Source organism: Erithacus rubecula, assembly GCF_903797595.1.
Source record: "Erithacus rubecula genome assembly, chromosome: 27".
Taxonomy (NCBI): domain Eukaryota; kingdom Metazoa; phylum Chordata; class Aves; order Passeriformes; family Muscicapidae; genus Erithacus; species Erithacus rubecula.
The window spans coordinates 1,338,477-1,359,132 of NC_136679.1; the positions used below are offsets into that span (position 1 = coordinate 1,338,477).

Below are 20,656 nucleotides of genomic sequence, written 5' to 3' on the forward strand. Positions count from 1 at the left end.
TGAAATTGCCAGAATTTTGGGCTGAAATTCCCAGAGTTTTGGGGCTGAAATTTCCAGAATTTTGAGATTGAATTTCCCAGGGGTTTGGTGCTGAAATTCACAGGGTTTGGGGATGAAATTCCCAGAGTTTTGGGGCTGAAATTCCCAGTTTAGGGATGAAATTTTCAGGGCTTTGGGGCTGATATTCCCAGAGTTTTGGGGTAGAAATTCCCAGAGTTTTGGAGGTGAAATTCCCAGGATTTGGGGATGAAATTCCCACAGTTCTAGGGATGAAATTCCCAAAGTTTTGGGGCTGAGATTTCCCAGGCATTTGGGTCTGAAATTGCCAGAATTTTGGGGCTGAAATTCCCAGAGTTTTGGGGCTGAAATTTCCAGAATTTTGGGCTGAAATTCCCAGAGTTTTGGGGCTGAAATTCCCACGGGTTTGGGGCTGAAATTCCCACGCATTTGGGGCTGAAATTCCCAGTTTTGGGGCTGAAATTTCCAGAATTTTGGGCTGAAATTCCCAGTTTTGGGGCTGAAATTCCCAGGGAACACAGTGTTGCAGCACCCTAAAAACATCACATTTGAAAACCAGGGAAATTTAAAAAAAATAATAAAAAAAGGGATGTTCCTGGCTTTTTCCAGCAGGGAAGATTTCACTTCTGCCATCTGCTGGCACGGATAAGGGATGTCTGAGGGATTCCCCTGGAATTTTGCATTTCCAGACACACAAATTTCAGAGCAATTCCCAGGCTGCTGCTGCTGGGAGCAGGTGGGAGCAGCTGAGGAAAATCTGTTCCCTCACTTTAGCTGAGCTAAATGTGGGAAAAGCTGGAGCTGGAGGAAAAGTGAGAGGTTTGGCAAGGGAATATTTGGGTGGGAAATATGTCTCTGCAGGAAGCTGGAGGGTGCAAACAGCACAGAGAGTTTATTGCCAGCACAGGGGTTTGTGTGGAAAACAACAGAGCAGAAAATCAAACCCTTCTCTGAGCAGCAAACATTTTTCTATTTAATGAACCAATGTTCTAATTGAATGTGTTTAAATAACTTGGCTAAATCCTAAAACAATCCAACAGTTGCTAGCTGGGGAAGGGGGAGAAATTTGAAGTTTGGCTTTATAAAAACCTTGGAGAATGAGAGGGAAAAATGCCTTGCTTGATCAAAGCACTGGAATTGCTTGCAGAAATCACTGGATGTACAAACCATGGAACATTTCTGAGCCTGGGTTAGCCTTGGCAAGCTGGAAAAATGCAACTCCTCAAATCCCATCCCTCCCTTTGCTCCTCCAAATTCCCAAGAGAAAACAAAAACCCAGGAAAAAAAAACCCACAAAAAACCAGGATGGTTTGGGCTGGGAAAAGAATGCAGCTGGATTCCCAAAGGAGGAGCAGAGCACAAGGAATGGAATTCACTCCCCAAGCCCTGCATGAGCTCACTGGGCTGAGCCCAACTTCTGGCAGCCCAGCTCCTCCTGGGGTGGCAATTTGAGAAGGAATCAGAGGATTTTTGGAGGGCAGGAGCAGAGGAGGGGTTGGGGGGCTCAGGGGGCTCTGCTGCTGCTGCTGCTGCCCATGGTCAGGTAGAGGATTTCCTTGTGGAAGTTGGCCTGGGCATTCATCAGGTGGAAAAGGTCCTGGAAGCTGCTGTTCTCCTCATCCCGCTCACCTGCAGGGGGGAAAGGCCACGAGCTCTGCAGATCTCCCAGTAAAGCTCTGCAGATCTCCCAGTAAAGCTCTGCAGATCTCCCAGTAAAGCTCAGCTCTCCCAGTAAAGATCAGCTCTCCCAGTAAAGATCAGCTCTCCCAGTAAAGGTCAGGAGCCCTCCCAGTAAAGATCAGCCCTCCCAGTAAAACTGATCTCTTCCAATAAAGCTCAGCTCTCCCAGAAAAGCTCAGCTCTCCCAGTAAAGCTCAGGAGCTCTCCCAGCAAAGCTCAGCTCTCCCAGTAAAGCTCAGGAGCTGTCCCAGTAAAGCTGAGCTGTCCCAGTAAAGCTCAGCTCTCCCAGTAAAGCTCAGGAGCTGTCCCAGTAAAGCTCAGGAGCTGTCCCAGTAAAGCTCAGGAGCTGTCCCAGTAAAGCTCAGGAGCTGTCCCAGTAAAGCTCAGCTCTCCCAGTAAAGCTGAGCTCCCCCAGAAAAGCTCAGCTCTCCCAGTAAAGCTCAGGTCTCCCAGTAAAGCTGAGCTCTCCCAGTAAAGCTCAGCTCCTCCAGTAAAGCTCAGCTCTCCCAGCAAAGCTCAGCTCTCCCAGTAAAGCTCAGGAGCTGTCCCAGTAAAGCTCAGCTCTCCCAGTAAAGCTCAGGAGCTGTCCCAGACTCCTCCCCAGGACAGACAGTGATGTGCCAGACAAGGATCTGAGCTGAGCTTAGCTAAGCTGAGCTGAGGCTCCAGCAGGGCTGAGCACAGGCAGCAGCTGCAGCTGCTGCAGATTTAAGCTCAGCCCAAAGGGATTTTGAGCCCAGCTTTCTGTTAAAACTGATTTTAAACCACTGTTACTTCACCATCCACGGCACCAGGAATCCCTTAGCAACAGAAGTAATTGAAAATAAACATTTCTTCCTAATTATGGCACTTGATGACTATCTGATTTTCTAAATGGATGTCTGTCATTTAAAGTACTGCTGATTTTGCTGGGGATTTATGTTGTGGATTTTTTTTTTTTCATTTTTTTTATTTTTTGGTGATTTTTGTTGCCTGGACCCCTGGCACTGCCCAAGGCCAGGCTGGGCAGGGCAATGGAACCCCTGGGATATGGGAGGTGTCCCTGCCATGGCTTTAACATCCCACCCAAATAGTAAAACTCTGGAAAAATGTGATTTTGTGTGAGGGGAGGCCAGGCTGCAGTGGGAGGATGCCCTGGAGCCTCACCAGCCAGCACTGCCTGCAGCACCATTCCAGCAAAGGAGTTTTCCAGGCACTGCAGGAAGTTGTTTCTCTCCCAGTGGGTGCTGAACACCGTGCAGACCTTCTGCATCATCCTCACTGCCCAGTCCATGCAGTACAGGTCCTTCTCACACACCTGCAGGGCAGGGGAAGGGTTAAAAAGTCAAGTTTTTGTCATTTGGTTCTGGATTAGTTGTGGCAAAGGTTGGTGAATCAGGGGGGTGTGACAAGGACATGGATTGTTCTTGGTGGCACCAAGAAAATTCTGAAATTCCCATCAGGGATGTGCTGGAGAGGGGCAGAGAGGTGGAGGAGCACCCAGGGGTGGATTTATCCATGAAAACAGCACCCAGGGGTGGATTTATCCATGGAAGGAGCACCCAGGGGTGGATTTATACATGAGGAGGCACCCAGGGGTGGATTTATCCATGAAAACAGCACCCAGGGATGGATTTATCCATGAAAACAGCACCCAGGGGTGGATTTATCCATGAAAACAGCACCCAGGGATGGATTTATCCATGAAAACAGCACCCAGGGGTGGATTTATCCTTAGGAACAGCACCCAGGGGTGGATTTATCCATGAAAACAGCACCCAGGGGTGGATTTATCCATGAGGAGGCACCCAGGGGTGGATTTATCCATGAAAACAGCACCCAGGGATGGATTTATCCATGAAAGGAGCACCCAGGAATGGATTTATCCATGAAAACAGCACCCAGGGGTGGATTTATCCATGAAAACAGCACCCAGGGATGCATTTATCCTTAGGAACAGCACCCAGGGGTGGATTTATCCATGAAAACAGCACCCAGGGCTGGATTTATCCCTGAGGATGCACCCAGGGATGGATTTATCCATGAGGATGCACCCAGAGCTGGATTTATCCCTGAGGATGCACCCAGGGCTGGATTTATCCATGAGGATGCACCCAGGGCTGGATTTATCCCTGAGGAGAACACCCAGGGCTGGATTTATCCATGGAAGGAGCACCCAGGGCTGGATTTATCCTTAGGAACAGCACCCAGGGCTGGATTTATCCCTGAGGAGAACACCCAGGGCTGGATTTATCCCTGAGGATGCACCCAGGGCTGGATTTATCCATGAGGATGCACCCAGGGCTGGATTTATCCCTGAGGATGCACCCAGGGCTGGATTTATCCCTGAGGAGAACACCCAGGGCTGGATTTATCCATGGAAGGAGCACCCAGGGCTGGATTTATCCTTAGGAACAGCACCCAGGGCTGGATTTATCCCTGAGGATGCACCCAGGGCTGGATTTATCCTTAGGAACAGCACCCAGGGCTGGATTTATCCATGAGGAGAACACCCAGGGCTGGATTTATCCCTGGTGTGTGGGATCAGCTGGTGAATCTTTTCCAGCCAGAGGCAGCAAACGTGGATTTGTGAGCAAAGTGTGTCTGTGCTGAGCTGCACTCACCAGAACCATGAAGACCATGAGCCTGGCCAGCTCCACAGCTCTGCCATTGACAGCTTTGCTGGCCAGGAAGGTGAAGCAGACACTGTTGCCACTGAGGAGGAGGAGCCGAGCGTTGTTCTCCATCAGCCACTGCTGGGGAACCACTTCAGAAAGAGGAGAGAGAGGGTTTCAGTCCCCTCTGAGCAAAGGCAGCAGTGAAATTGCACAGGTAATTACAGCAGTGATAATTAGAGCTCTCCACACGAGCAAAACTCTCAGTGTAGCTGGTCAAAAAAATTTTGAGCAAACTTCAGGTTTGGACAATATTTCCTGAATAATTCAAGGCAAGTTTTAAAGCTCTGCATGGATTTTTTTAAAAGATTTCTCCATGGGGAAAGAGCCTGGATGGGGGAAGGATGCTGAGTTTCTCTCATCCCAGCCTGGTTTCCCAGTGTGAGCAATTTTCCCTACTGAGAGGGATTTTGCAGCACACAGCTGGGTTTTGGAGGATCCACAATCCCAGGGGTTAATGATAAAGGCAAAAACACACCTGACAGCTCATCCACAAGACTGATAACATCATCTGCTGTCCATTCTCTAGCTTCTGTACCATACAGCAGCTTAATTGCACCAGCTAAACCCTGCAGACTGCTCTCATCTGTTGGTCCTTCTATCATTTTCTGCCAGACCACATATCCTGAGTGATATATCAAACTGCTAGTAAGTGACATTTTTTTTAAAAAAAAAAACAAGGAAGTTGCTGAACTCAGCCTCACAGCAGAGGAATTCAGGTGGCATCACTGAATTCAGGTGGCATCAGTGAATTTGGGGTTATTTTCCATCTGTCATTTTAACAGAGTCAAAGAAATCAGATTTAATTGAGTGAAGAAATGTGTTTTCCTTCAGGGTGCTTCTCTGAGCTGGATTTGAATCTACCCCAAGCAGGGCAGAGTAGAGGAGTAGAGGTGTAATTTAATTTCTTTGTTGAATTTTAACTTATATGTGTGTGTAATTTATGTATTTTCTGTATGTTAGTGATGTCTGCTTGAGCAGAACAATTTTTTATTTTTTTCCCAATGGTTTCAGATGGACAGAGGGAAGGTTTGGACTGGGGCTTAGGAAGGAATTTCTTCCTTACAAGGAGAATCCTGTGAGGGTGGAGAGGGGCTGGAATGGAAATGCCAGAGATTCCCCATCCCAGGAATGGATTTCCCAAAGATGTCCCATCCCAGGAAAGGATTTCATGGATTTCCCAGAGATTCCCCATCCCAGGAATGGATTTCATGGATTTCCCAGAGATTCCCCATCCCAGGAATGGATTTCCCAAAGATGTCCCATCCCAGGAAAGGATTTCATGGATTTCCCAGAGATTCCCATCCCTGGAATTGTCCCAGGAATGGATTTCCCAACCCTGGAAGTGTCTCAGGAATGGATTTCCCAGAGATTCCCCATCCCAGGAATGGATTTCCCAAAGATGTTCCATCCCAGGAATGGATTTCCCAAAGATTCCCCATCCCAGGAATGGATTTACCAGAGATTCCCCATCCCAGGAATGGATTTCCCAGAGATTCCCCATCCCAGGAATGGATTTCCCAAAGATGTTCCATCCCAGGAATGGATTTCATGGATTTCCCAGGGATTCCCCATCCCAGGAATGGATTCCCCAGAGATTCCCCATCCCAGGAATGGATTCCCCAGAGATTCCCCATCCCAGGAATGGATTTCCCAGGGATTCCCCATCCCAGGAATGGATTTCCCAGGGATTCCCCATCCCAGGAATGGATTTCCCAGAGATTCCCCATCCCAGGAATGGATTTCCCAGGGATTCCCCATCCCAGGAATGGATTTCCCAGGGATTCCCCATCCCAGGAATTGTCCCAGGAATGGATTTCCCAGAGATTCCCCATCCCAGGAATGGATTTCCCAGGGATTCCCCATCCCAGGAATGGATTTCCCAGAGATTCCCCATCCCAGGAATGGATTTCCCAGAGATTCCCCATCCCAGGAATGGATTTCCCAGAGATTCCCCATCCCAGGAATGGATTTCCCAGAGATTCCCCATCCCAGGAATGGATTTCCCAGGCATTCCCCATCCCAGGAATGGATTTCCCAGGCATTCCCCAGAGTTTCCCCAGAGCTTCCCCATCCCAGGAATGGATTTCCCAGGCATTCCCCATCCCAGGAATGGATTTCCCAGGCATTCCCCAGAGTTTCCCCAGAGATTCCCCATCCCTGGCCGTGTCCCAGCCAGGCTGGACAGGTTTTGGATCACCCTGGGATCATCCCCTTCCCACGGGACACTGTGCGAGCTGCGGGATCCCTTCCCACCCGGCCCATTTCGTGACTCCATCCCATTTTTGGGATTTCCTGCCAGCCGATCTCGCCGCCCCGCGCTCGTCTCACCGTCGCGGGCGCAGAAGGGCCCGAAGATGAGGAAGAGCAGGCGGGCCTGGTTGACCATGGGCCAGGGCTTGAGGATGCGCGTCAGCCAGAAGGCGGCGGGGCCGCGGCGGCTCCCGGAGAGCAGCACGGCGCGGCAGAAGAGCCGCACCCGCAGCTCCAGCCGCCGGGCGCTGCCTGCGGGCGGGGCAGAGCCGGGTCAGCGCCTCCGAACCGGCCCGAACCGGCCCGAACCGGCCCCGAACCGGCCCGAACAGCAGGGTCAGCGCCTCCGAACCGACCCGAACCGGCCCGAACCGCCCCCGAACAGCAGGGTCAGCGCCTCCGAACCGGCCCGAACCGGCCCCGAACCGCAGGGTCAGCGCCTCCGAACCGGCCCGAACCGGCCCGAACCGGCCCCGAACCGCCCCCGAACCGCCCCCGAACCGCAGGGTCAGCGCCCCCCGAACCGACCCGAACCGACCCCGAACCGCCCCCGAACCGCAGGGTCAGCGCCTCCGAACCGCCCCCGAACCGCAGGGTCAGCGCCCGAACCGGCCCGAACCGGCCCCGAACCGACCCGAACCGCAGGGTCAGCGCCTCCGAACCGACCCGAACCGGCCCGAACCGGCCCCGAACCGCAGGGTCAGAGCCCCCGAACCGCCCCCGAACCGCAGGGTCAGCGCCCCCCGAACCGACCCGAACCGCCCCCCAACCGCCGGGTCAGAGCCCCCGAACCGGCCCCGAACCGCCGGGTCAGCGCCCGAACCGACCCGAACCGCCGGGTCAGCGCCCCCCGAACCGGCCCGAACCGGCCCCGAACCGCCCCCGAACCGACCCGAACCGCCCGGGGTGGGTCAGTGTCCCCCGAACCGCCCGGGGTGGGTCAGTGCCCCCAAAATCCAAACTCCAAAAACCAAAATCCAAAAACCAAACACTCAAAACCAAACCGCAAAAATCAAACCCCTGAAAATGAAATCCCATAAATCAACCCCCCAAAACCAAATCCCCCAAAAAGCAAATACCCAAAGACCAAACCCCCCAAAAAAATCAAACACCCAAAACCCAAACCCCCAAAAACCAAACCCCAAAAAGCAAATCCGAAAAACCCAAACCACAAATCCAAATCCCAAAAAAACAACCTCAAAAACTAAAACCCAAAAACTAAACCCCAAAAACTAAACCCCAAAAACTAAACCCCCCAAAAAGCAAACAGCCAAAAACCAAACCCCAAAAATCAAACCCTAAAAACCAAATCCCAAAAACTGAATCCCAAAAACGAACGGGGATTTTGGGTGTTTGGTTTTTGTGGTTTAATTTTTGGGATTTGGTTTTTGGGATTTTATTTCTAATTGGATTCTTTTCCCATTGCTGTCACTGCTCTAGAGCAGGAAAGATTCCAATCCACTGTTCAAATCTCACCTTAAAATAATAAATAAATAATATAATAAATAAATGAAATGAAATGAAATGAAATGAAATGAAATGAAATGAAATGAAATGAAAATAAAATAAATAAATACTTCTTGGTTTTATTTCTAATTGTGTTCCTCTCCCACTGATCTCACTGCTCTAGAGCAGCAAAGATTCCAAATCCACTGTTCAAATCTCACCATAAAATAAAATAAAACAAAACAAAATAAAATATAAAATAAACAAATAAAAACTTGTTTTATTTCTAATTTGATTCTTTTCCCATTGATCTCACTGCTCTAGAACAGCAAAGATTCCAAATCCACTGTTCAAATCTCACCATAAAATAAAATAAAATAAAATAAAATAAAATAAAATAAAATAAAATAAAATAAAATAAACAAATAAAATAAATATAAAATAAACAAATAAAACTTGTTTTATTTCTAATTTGATTCTTTTCCCATTGATCTCACTGCTCTAGAGCAGCAAAGATTCCAAATCCACTGTTCAAATCTCGCCATAAAATAAAATAAAACAAAACAAAATAAAATAAAATAAAATAAAATAAAATAAAATAAAATAAAATAAAATAAAATAAAATAAAATTTAAAATAAACAAATAAAACTTGTTTTATTTCTAATTTGATTCTTTTCCCACTGATCTCACTGCTCTAGAGCAGCAAAGATTCCAACCCTCTGTTCCAAGCTCCCATTTGCAGCCACCCAGAGCCATTTCCTGCCCTCCTTGTGCTGCCACTTGGGGATTTTTGGGGAGGATTTGATTTGATTTTTGGAATTTTGGGATTTTTTAGGAATTCAGGGATTTTTTTATGGGTCACCTGGTTTGCTGCTGAGCACTGTCTGCACTTTCCTGGCCAAGTTGCTGAGGTCCCAGAGGAAGTTGAAGACCCGGTGGCACTCGGGCTCCTCCCAGCCTGCAGTCAGCATCTGCAAGGGAGGGGAGAGCTGGGACTGGAGTTTGGATTAGAGATGGGAGGGAAAAAAAAGGTGAAAAATTCAAAAAAGAATTCTATGTGTATATGTCTGTACTGCCCAAGGGAGGGGAGAGCTGGGACTGGAGTTTGGATTAGAGATGGGAGGGAAAAAAAAGGGTGAAAAATTCAAAAAGAATTCTATGTGTATGTGTCTGTACTGCCATTGTCCCTCCAGGAGATATCTCCTGTTAATGGGCCATTAATTACCAGGGAGGGGAGAGCTGGGACTGGAGTTTGGATTAGAGATGGGAGGGAAATAAAAAGGGTGAAAAATTCAAAAAGAATTCTATGTGTATGTGTCTGTACTGCCCAAGGGAGGGGAGAGCTGGGACTGGAGTTTGGATTAGAGATGGGAGGGAAAAAAGGTGAAAAATTCAAAAAGAATTCTATGTGTATATGTCTGTACTGCCATTGTCCCTCCAGGAGATATCTCCTGTTAATGGGCCATTGTTATAAACTGGGTGTGGCAGTGATTCTGATCTCTGTGGGGATATCTCCTGTTAATGGGTCATTGTTTAAAACTGGGTGTGGCAGTGATCTTTATCTCCTGGCACACATTATCTGCTAATGAGCCATCTTTAAACCAGCTGGGCAATCATCTTTATCTTCCCACAGCCCATCCTCCCTCCAGGAGATATCTCCTGTTCATGGCCAGTGAGTCCCAGTGCATGGCTGATAAAATTCCATCATCCCACTGGGAGATGCTCCAGCCAGGGGAGGAGCCAAGCCTTTCCTACCCAGATAAAAACTGAGATTTGGAATTATTATTATTTATTTTTATTTCTTTATAATTTTTTAAAAAATTTATTTATTTATTTATTTTATTTCTTTATTATGACTCGAAATGATTTCATATTAAATGGTGTTTATTAAATATATGAGACCTGAGAAACAGCAAAAATCTTATTGCCAAAAGAGGGTAATAAAAAATACAAGTAAAGCAAAATAGTCTGTCTGTAATAGGTTAATGGGCTCTTGACCAATATTATTATTATTATTATTATTATTATTATTATTATTATTACTATTATTATTATTATTATTACTATTACTGCTATTACTATTACTATAGTATTATTATTATTACAATTATTGTTGTTATTACTATTACTCTATCATTATTATTATTGATATTATTATTATTATTACTGCTACTACGACTATTACTATTGCTACTATTATTACTAATATTACTGTTATTGCTATTATTATTACTACTATTATTGTTATTATTGCCATTATTATTACTATTATTATTATTATTACTGCTACTACTGCTATTACTATTGTTACTATTGTTACTATTATTACTATTACTATTATTGCTATTATTATTATTATTATTATTATTATTATTATTATTACTACTGCTGCTACTACTACTATTACTATTGTTACTATTTTCACTATTATTACTGTTATTAATATTATTATTATGACTATTATTACTATTATTATTACTACTATTATTACTATTGTTGCTATTATTACTACTATTATTATTATTACTGCTACTACTATTATTACTATTGTTACTATTATTACTGTTACTACTACTATTATTATTTTATTGCTATTATTATTACTACTGTTATTACTATTATTGCTATTATTATTAATATTATTATTATTATTACTGCTGCTACTACTATTGCTATTGTTACTCTTATTGCTATTATTATTACTATTACTATTATTACTATTATGATTATGATATGATTATTATTACTGCTACTGCTACTATTACTATTGTTACTATTATTACTATTATTATTATTACTATTATTACTATTATTGCTATTATTATTATTATTATTATTATTATTATTATTATTATTATTATTATTATTATTATTATTATTATTATTATTATTATTATTATCTAATCAAAACCCAAACTGGCTGAGAAGTGAAATCCAGACCAACAAAATTCCCAGCAGTCAAATTTCAGCAGCAGCAAGAAAACTCAGAAAACTGTGTGAATAAACCACTAAAAACCAAAATTTTTAAAAATTTACACATTTCAAAGCCTTTCAAACCACCAATTAATTGATAAAAATGGATATATTTTTATTTTTAATAAAAATATTTTGATTGGTGTACCTGTATGAACTCCCCATAGCAGTGCAGGCCCAGGCAGTGCAGGGGACTGGCACAGCCATTGAGCTTGAAACAGGAAACCTGCAAGAGAAACCAAATATTGATTAATGAATTAATTAATAATGGTCCTGATTGATGAATGAATTAATAATGGTTCTGATTGATGAATTCATTAATTAATAATGGTTCTGATTGATGGATGAATTAATAATGGTCCTGATTGAGGAGTGAATGAATTAATAATGGTTCTGATCGATGAATGAATTAATTAATAATGGTCCTGATTGATGAATGAATTAATTAATAATGGTTCTGATTGATGAATGAATTAATTAATGATGGTACTGATCGATGAATGAATTAATTAATAATGGTCCTGATTGATGAGTGAATTAATTAATAATGGTTCTGATTGATGAATGAATGAATTAATAATGGTTCTGATCGATGAATGAATTAATTAATGATGGTCCTGATTGATGAATGAATGAATTAATAATGGTTCTGATTGATGAATTCATTAATTAATAATGGTCCTGATTGATTAATGAATTAATTAATAATGGTTCTGATTGATGAATTCATTAATTAATAATGGTTCTGATCGATGAATCGATTAATTAATAATAGTTCTGATTGATGAATTGATTAATTCATATTTAATTGTTGGGATTGGAAATTTTCTGTGCTTGTGTGCATCAAAAAAAGACATTTTCAGGGAGGAAAAAAACTCATTTTCAGGGAGGAAAAACTTCATTTTTGAGGAGGAAAAACTCAGTTTTCAAGGAGGAAAAACTCAATTTTCAGGGAGGAAAAACTCAATTTTCAGGGAGGTAAAAATCTGATTCTCAGGGAGGAAAAACTTCATTTTTAGGGAGGAAAAACCTGATTTTCAAGGAGGAAATTCCTAGTTTTCAGGGAGTAAAAATCTGATTTTCAGGGAGGAAAAACTTCATTTTTAAGGAGGAAAAACCTATTTTTCAAGGAGGAAAATCCCAATTTTTCAGGGAGGAAAACTCCAGTTTTCAGGGAGGATGTTTTTAGTCCTGGCCCAACAATACCAGGACTGTGCTCAGTGGTCAGAATTCCAAATGTGCATGCTGAGAGTATTGAGGATACAAAAGAATAAAATAAAATATAAAATAAAATAAAATAAAATAAAATAAAATAAAATAAAATAAAATAAAATAAAATAAAATAAAGAAAAATAAAATAAAATAAAATAAAATAAAATAAAAAAAAATAAAGAAAAATAAAATAAAATAAAATAAAGAAAAATAAAATAAAATAAAATTAAAATAAAATAAAGAAATAATTAAATAAATAAATAAAATAGAATAAAATATAAGATAAAATATAAAATACAATATAAAATACAATATAAAATAAAATATAATAAGGAATTAATTAAATAAATTAATTAAAACATAAAAATAGAATGAAATATGAAATTATATCTAAAATAAAAAATAAATGAAAATAAGGAAATAAATAAATAAATGGAATAATATATAAAATAAAATTTAAAATAAAATATAAAATGTAAAATAAAAAAATATAAAAAATAAAATAAATTATAAAGAAATAAAGAAATACAGAATAAAATATAAAAATATACAATAAAAATAATAAAATAAAATAAAATAAAATAAATAAAAATTAAATAATATATAAAATTAAATTTAAAAAATAAATAAAATAAAATAATAAATAAATGCAGAATAAAATTGAAAAAATATCCTATAAAAATAATAAAATAAAATAAAATAAAATAAAATAAAATAAAATAAAATAAAATATAAAATAAAATCATATATAAAATTAAATTTAAAAATAAAATAAAATAAATAAATAAATACAGAATAAAATATTGAAAATATCCAATAATAAAATAAAATAAAATAAAATAAAATAAAATAAAATAAAATAAAATATAAAATAAAATAAATAAATACAAAATAAAATTTCGAAAATAAATAAATAAATAAATAAATGCAGAATAAAATATTAAACATATACAATAAAAAAATAAAACAAAACAAAATAAAATAAAATAAAATAAAATAAAATATAAAATAAAATAAAATATAAAATAAAATTTAAGAATAAAATACAATAAAATAAAATACAATAAAATAAAATACAATAAAATAAAATATAAAATTAAGAAATAAAATACAATACAATACAATAAAATACAATACAATACTAAAAAATACAATAAAATAAAATAAAATAAAGTAAAATAAAATAAAATACAATAAAATAAAATAAAATAAAATACAATACAATAAAATACAATACAATACAATACAATAAAATACTATACAATACAATACAATACAAAACAATACAATAAAATACAATACAATACAATAAAATAAAATAAAATAAAATAATATAAAATAAAATAAAATAAAATAAAATACAATAAAATAAAATACAATACAATAAATACAATAAAATACGATAAAATAAAATACAATAAAATAAAATAAAATAAAATACAATAAAATAAAATATAAAATTAAATTTAAGAAATAAAATACAATAGAATAAAAGCCACTAAAGCAAAGCAATCCCCTGGCAGGCTGCCTTACCCCCGAGAGCACTGTGTGCACATATCTGAGCCTGTCCCGCGTGGGCAGCAGCAGCGTCAGCCTCTTGAACAGCAGCCCTGGGACAGAGGGGTGACAGCTCTGGGGGGCTCAGACACTGCTGGGCACCCAGGGAGGGCGAGAGTGCTGGGAGAGGGGGAATGAGAGACAAACAGAATGGGAATGTAGGAAATGAGAGAAAAATAGTGATGGGAGAGGGGAAATGAGAGACAAACAGAATGGGAATGAGAGAAAAATAGTGATGGGAGAGGGGAAATGAGAGACAAACAGAATGGGAATGTAGGAAATGAGAGAAAAATAGTGATGGGAGAGGGGAAATGAGAGACAAACAGAATGGGAATGAGAGAAAAATAGTGATGGGAGAGGGGAAATGAGAGAAAAATAGTGATGGGAATGAGAGAAAAATAGTGATGGGAGAGGGGGAAATGAGAGACAAATAGTGATGGGAGAGGGGGAAATGAGAGACAAACAGAATGGGAATGTAGGAAATGAGAGAAAAATAGTGATGGGAGAGGGGGAAATGAGAGACAAACAGAATGGGAATGAGAGAAAAATAGTGATGGGAGAGGGGAAATGAGAGAAAAATAGTGATGGGAGAGGGGAAATGAGAGACAAACAGAATGGGAATGAGAGAAAAATAGTGATGGGAGAGGGGGAAATGAGAGAAAAATAGTGATGGGAGAGGGGAAATGAGAGACAAACAGAATGGGAATGAGAGAAAAATAGTGCTGGGAGAGGGGAAATGAGAGACAAACAGAATGGGAATGAGAGAAAAATAGTGATGGGAGAGGGGAAATGAGAGAAAAATAGTGATGGGAGAGGGGAAATGAGAGAAAAATAGTGATGGGAGAGGGGAAATGAGAGAAAAATAGTGATGGGAGAGGGGAAATGAGAGAAAAATACTGATTGGGAATGTAAATATAGAGAAAAAAATACTGATTGGGAATGAGAAAAAAATACTGATTGGGAATGTAGGAAATGAGAGAAAAATACAGAATGGGAATGTAGGAAATGAGAGAAAAATACTGATTGGGAATGTAGGAAATGAGAGAAAAATACTGATTGAAAATGTAGGAAATGAGAAAAAAAAATAAATACAGCCTGAAAATGCTGCTGCTCCAAGGTGAAAGGAGCAGTGATTTGTGTTTGGAATATCAAAAAATATTTTTCTGTAACTCAGAAATTTTGAGGCAGAACACACAGAGATTTTTTTCCCCACAACTCAGAAATTTTGACGTAGAACACACAGGGCTATTTTTCCAAAACCCAGAAGTTTTCAGGAGGAACACACAGGGCTATTTTTCCATAACTCAGAAGTTTTCAGGTGGGAAATTCAAGATTTTTTTCCCCAAAACTCAGAAATTTTGAGGCAGAACACACAGAGATTTTTTTCCCCACAACTCAGAAATTTTGACGTAGAACACACAGGGCTATTTTTCCAAAACCCAGAAGTTTTCAGGTGGAACACACAGGGCTATTTTTCCAAAACCCAGAAGTTTTCAGGTGGAACACACAGGGCTATTTTTCCATAACCCAGAAGTTTTCAGGTGGGAAATTCAAGATTTTTTTCCCCACAACTCAGAAACTTTGAGGCAGAACACACAGAGATTTTTTTTCCCTACAACTCAAGAAACTTTGAGGCAGGACACACACAGGGCTATTTTTCCAAAACCCCGAAGTTTTCAGGTGGAACACACAGGGCTATTTTTCCAAAACCCAGAAGTTTTCAGGAGGAACACACAGGGCTATTTTTTCATAACTCAGAAGTTTTCAGGTGGGAAATTCAAGATTTTTTTCCCCAAAACTCAGAAATTTTGAGGCAGAACACACAGAGATTTTTTTCCCTACAACTCAGAAACTTTGAGGCAGAACACACAGGGCTATTTTTCCAAAACCCAGAAGTTTTCAGGTGGAACACACAGGGCTATTTTTCCATAACTCAGAAGTTTTCAGGTGGGAAATTCAAGATTTTTTTTCCCAAACTCAGAAATTTTGAGACAGAACACAGAGATTTTTTTTTTTTTTCCAAAACCCAGATGTTTTCAGGTGGGATATTCAGGGTTATTTTTTTTTTCATAACTCAGAAATTTTGAGGCAGGACACACACAGGGCTATTTTTCCAAAACCCAGAAGTTTTCAGGTGGAACACACAGGGCTATTTTTCCAAAACCCAGAAGTTTTCAGGTGGAACACACAGGGCTATTTTTCCAAAACCCAGAAGTTTTCAGGTGGAACACACAGGGCTATTTTTTCATAACTCAGAAGTTTTCAGGTGGGAAATTCAAGATTTTTTTCCCCAAAACTCAGAAATTTTGAGGCAGAACACACAGAGATTTTTTTTCCCTACAACTCAGAAATTTTGAGGCAGGACACACACAGGGCTATTTTTCCAAAACCCAGAAGTTTTCAGGTGGAACACACAGGGCTATTTTTCCAAAACTCAGAAGTTTTCAGGTGGGAAATTCAAGATTTTTTTCCCCAAAACTCAGAAACTTCGAGGCAGAACACACAGAAATTTTTTTCCCTACAACTCAAGAAACATTGAGGCAGAACACACAAATCTCTTCCCCATAACCCCCAAATTCCACTAAATTTCCAACCCGTCCCTCAACGCTGAATGGAACCATCCCCCTCCTATTTTTTTACCCCCACCCTCAGCACTCCCCATGGCAGCAGAAGGATCCAGACTGGTTTTTTTTTCTCACCTAGGGATTTGTAGTGCTCCAGGATGGAGGCTCCATCTCTCCACAGCTGGGGCTTGTGGAAATCCTGCAGCAGCAGCCGGTGGCTCCCGGCTGAGGTGGAGATGTATTGGATCAGGCGGCCACTGATGGTTTTGGACACCATGCTCAGAGTGCTGATGTCCCTCACTGCAAAAGCAAAGGCAAATCAGAAACAAAAAAATCTTGATTTTCAGCAAAATTTCCATTATTTTATACAGAAAAAGCAAAGCAGCGCTGGAGAAAACGTGAGGTGTCGCAACCCCGACAACTCCTTGTAGGAATCAATAATTGTTGGGTTTTTGTTGTCATAATTCTGTTTAAAAAACCCATCCATGGGGCCTTTGTGTGAGGGGAAATCTCCAGAATATTTGTCCAGTCTCAAAGATATTCATCTGGTCTTGGTAGATAAGGAACTGCAGGAATTGGGAAGTCTGGTCTTAGTGGATAGGCTGCAAATGACCAGAAAAATCAGAAAAATCAGAAAAATCAGAAAAATCAGAAAAATCAGGAAAATCAGGAAAATCAGGAAAATCAGAAAAATCAGAAAAATCAGAAATGGAGAAGTCTGGTCTTAGTGGATAGGCTGCAATTGATGACACAAATCAGAAAAATCAGAAATGGAGAAGTCTGATCTTAGTGGATAGGCTGCAATTGATTAGATAAATCAGGAAAATTAGGAAAATCAGAAAAATCAGAAAAATCAGAAAAATCAGGAAAATCAGGAAAATCAGAAAAATCAGAAATGGAGAAGTCTGGTCTTAGTGGATAGGCTGCAATTGATGACACAAATCAGAAAAATCAGAAAAATCAGAAATGGAGAAGTCTGGTCTTAGTGGATAGGCTGAAAATGATGACACAAATCAGGAAAATCAGAAAAATCAGAAAAATCAGGAAAATTAGGAAAATCAGAAAAATCAGAAAAATCAGAAATGGAGAAGTCTGGTCTTAGTGGATAGGCTGAAAATGATCAGAAAAATCAGAAAAATCAGAAAAATCAGGAAAATCAGGAAAATCAGGAAAATCAGAAAAATCAGAAATGGAGAAGTCTGGTCTTAGTGGATAGGCTGCAATTGATTAGATAAATCAGAAAAATCAGAAAAATCAGAAAAATCAGAAATGGAGAAGTCTGGTCTTAGTGGATAGGCTGCAATTGATTTGATAAATCAGAAAAATCAGAAAAATCAGAAATGGAGAAGTCTGGTCTTAGTGGATAGGCTGCAAATGATCAGAAAAATCAGAAAAATCAGAAAAATCAGGAAAATCAGGACAATCAGGAAAATCAGAAAAATCAGAAATGGAGAAGTCTGGTCTTAGTGGATAGGCTGCAATTGATGACACAAATCAGAAAAATCAGAAAAATCAGAAATGGAGAAGTCTGGTCTTAGTGGATAGGCTGCAATTGATTAGATAAATCAGAAAAATCAGAAAAATCAGAAATGGAGAAGTCTGGTCTTAGTGGATAGGCTGCAATTGATGACACAAATCAGAAAAATCAGAAAAATCAGAAATGGAGAAGTCTGGTCTTAGTGGATAGACTGCAATTGATTAGATAAATCAGGAAAATTAGGAAAATCAGAAAAATCAGAAATGGGAAGTTTGGTCTTAAAGGATAGGCTGCAATTGATTGCACAAATCAGGAAATCTGATTTTGCAAAAAAAAATATTGGGAAGTCTGATCTTGCAAAATCAGGTGGTGGGAAAGCTTTGTTTCACAAACTGGAATCAAATAAAATTTATTTATTATTCAGAACAGGGGGGTTTAAACAGAATGATTTTAATAATATATCTCATTTTATCTAGGTTCATATCTTATCTAAGTATTCTGGTTTATACAAATCCCAATAATTTTATGATTAACACAAATATTTTCTCATTTATGGCACCCAGGACACTCCTAAATCCCCACTGCAAAGGAAAAATGCTGATCACAGGTCAATAACTTTTTCTGGCTTTGAAAACAAAGCCAAGAAATCAGATTTTTAAAATTAATTACTGTTCTGCTTTGGCAGAGTAATTAGAAATTGAGAGATCTAAGGAATAATTTTCACATTTGATAGGCAAAAAAAAACAGCAAATAGATTGTGATTGCCACTGAAATTTTTATTTTTAACTCTGAAAATTCAGATTTAAAGCCACATAAAATTACCTACTTAAAAACGACAACATTTTAAATACTAATAAAAAAATTAAAATCTTGATGATTTCTTCATAAATTAAAAAAAAAAAAAAAAAATCAAAGGTAATTTTGAGATATTGATCTTTCTGACCTGAGAGATAATTCAGCACCATTTGGAAGATTTCTAAGGGAAGGATTTGGAAATCTCCCAGTGCTGACAGAGCTGGGGAATCCCTGCCTGAGCTCCTCCTCCTCCTCTGTTTCCTCCTGGAGAATGAGGTGCAGCTCGAGGCCATTTTCACTGTCTTCCTATAAACTTAACCTGCAGAAAAAAAACAAAAAAAAAGAGATTTAATCTGATTTTCTAAGGAGGAAAAGGCTCCTAGAAGGAGGTTGAGTCTTAGAAACAAAGAGAAAATCTCATTTGTGTGTGGGATAAATTGGATTCAGGCGGTGAAAGCAATTTGTTAAATAATTTTTAGTACATAAATAATAAAATGTGTTCCAGATAATAATTCAGAGTGTTGAAATGTTTAATTGAGGGAAATGAGGAAGAGACAAAAGCACTGAGGGCACAGAAAGTGAGGAAAACAATTCTGGAAGGGAATTACATGTGCAATAATTAACAATTAACAATATCCCTTGAATTTGTCACATTAATTATTCAACAGAACCCCCAAATTTCAGGGCTGTTATTGAAAGGATCATCACTGTTCATTTAGAGTGATAATTACTGATTGTGAAGGACCAAAATAAGGATTAAAAGCACCAAAATGATGCTTCAAAACCTTTATTTTCCTGCAGCACTGAGTTGGTGCAAAGCTGGATTTAACATGTAAAAATAAATGAATAAATTGAAGATAAAAAATAAATGATACAGCATCACCACGTGCTTCAAATTTTTCCAGAATAAATCCCATTTTTCAAAATTTACAGACAACAAGCCCCAAACATCCTCCTTATTTTTTAGCAAATTGCTCCAGGCAGACTCTCTAATAATCTGGAATTTCCCTGTCCACAATCAGGGCTCTGTTTGTACTGAGAAAAAAAGGAATTTTGGGGGAAAAGGGAGAATGGGAATTGTACATTTAAGGAATTTTTTACTGGCTCTGGGAGCATTTTGAATTTAGCTGTGAGATATTTCTGGCTGGCTAAAGCAGCTGAAAACTTTCAGGGGGCTTGGGAGAAAAAAAATGTGGCTGCTGCTAAAATTAGGATTTGAGGAGGGAAAATGGACAAAACAGCTTTGAGAAAAAAAAATCACCTATAGATAAAATGATATTAAAAATATTTATCTTGTAAAAGCAAAAATTTTTACACACAGAATTGAGGATTTCATACAAATTCCTTGTGGACCACACAAAAATCAGTTTATTCCCTGTTTATGGCCAGGCACTACCAAACTTGGATAAATTTGGGGCTTATTTCGGATCCAGGCTTTAAAAATAAAGTTGATCCTTTATTAAAACTTTCTTCTCTTCTCACTCTCTTTTCTGTCTGGAGCTCTGAGGATTTGTGGGATCTTTCAGTGTTTTTTTAAAAAATTTTTGGGGTTTTTTTTTTTTTGTATTTTTTGTTGTTGTTGTTTGTTTTATTTTGTTTTGTTTTTTGTTTTTTTGGTTTTTTGGGGGGTTTTTTGTGTTTTTTTTTTTTTTTCTTTTTTGTGCTTTTTTTGGGGGGGTTGTTTGGTTTTGATTTTGGTTTTTGGGGGGTTTTTTTGGTTTTTTTTTTTGTTTCAATCTTACCTTTTTTCTCCAGTTGTGGAAGGAAAAACACTTTACCACCAGCGAGGTTTTGTTGGTTTTTTGGGAAGGATTTATCCAATATTTGTTCCTGTCCAATCTGGTCGAGTCTAAATTGATTATCACTGTTTTAATGCAGAGCAGAGCTAAGATAAAATTAATATAAATAAAAATGAGTGCAAACAACCACTTTTAAAACCTTTCCATTTGCTTCCTCTTTGACTTAACCTGTTTTTTTTTTTTATTTATTTTTATTTATTTCTGAGCTTGTTCATCTCCATCTGCTG

At 39.0% G+C, this 20,656-nt stretch overlaps 2 protein-coding genes across 2 annotated transcripts in view; both read right to left on the reverse strand.

Annotated features, from left to right (window-relative positions):
* Nucleotides 1-20,656, reverse strand: part of CACNB1 (calcium voltage-gated channel auxiliary subunit beta 1) — a 79,078-nt gene that overhangs the window by 10,952 nt on the left and 47,470 nt on the right. The gene's annotated exons all lie outside the window — the stretch shown is intronic.
* Nucleotides 1,523-18,866, reverse strand: FBXO47 (F-box protein 47; the record flags this gene model as incomplete). Its single annotated transcript, XM_079327845.1, has 10 exons — nucleotides 18,779-18,866; nucleotides 16,494-16,658; nucleotides 13,771-13,847; nucleotides 11,174-11,251; nucleotides 8,915-9,023; nucleotides 6,684-6,857; nucleotides 4,831-4,977; nucleotides 4,302-4,444; nucleotides 2,845-2,995; nucleotides 1,523-1,647 (listed from the first exon to the last, which is right to left on the reverse strand). The coding sequence occupies exons 1-10, from the start codon at nucleotides 18,798-18,800 to the stop codon at nucleotides 1,523-1,525; spliced, it is 1,191 nt and encodes a 396-aa protein (XP_079183971.1). The 5' UTR covers nucleotides 18,801-18,866.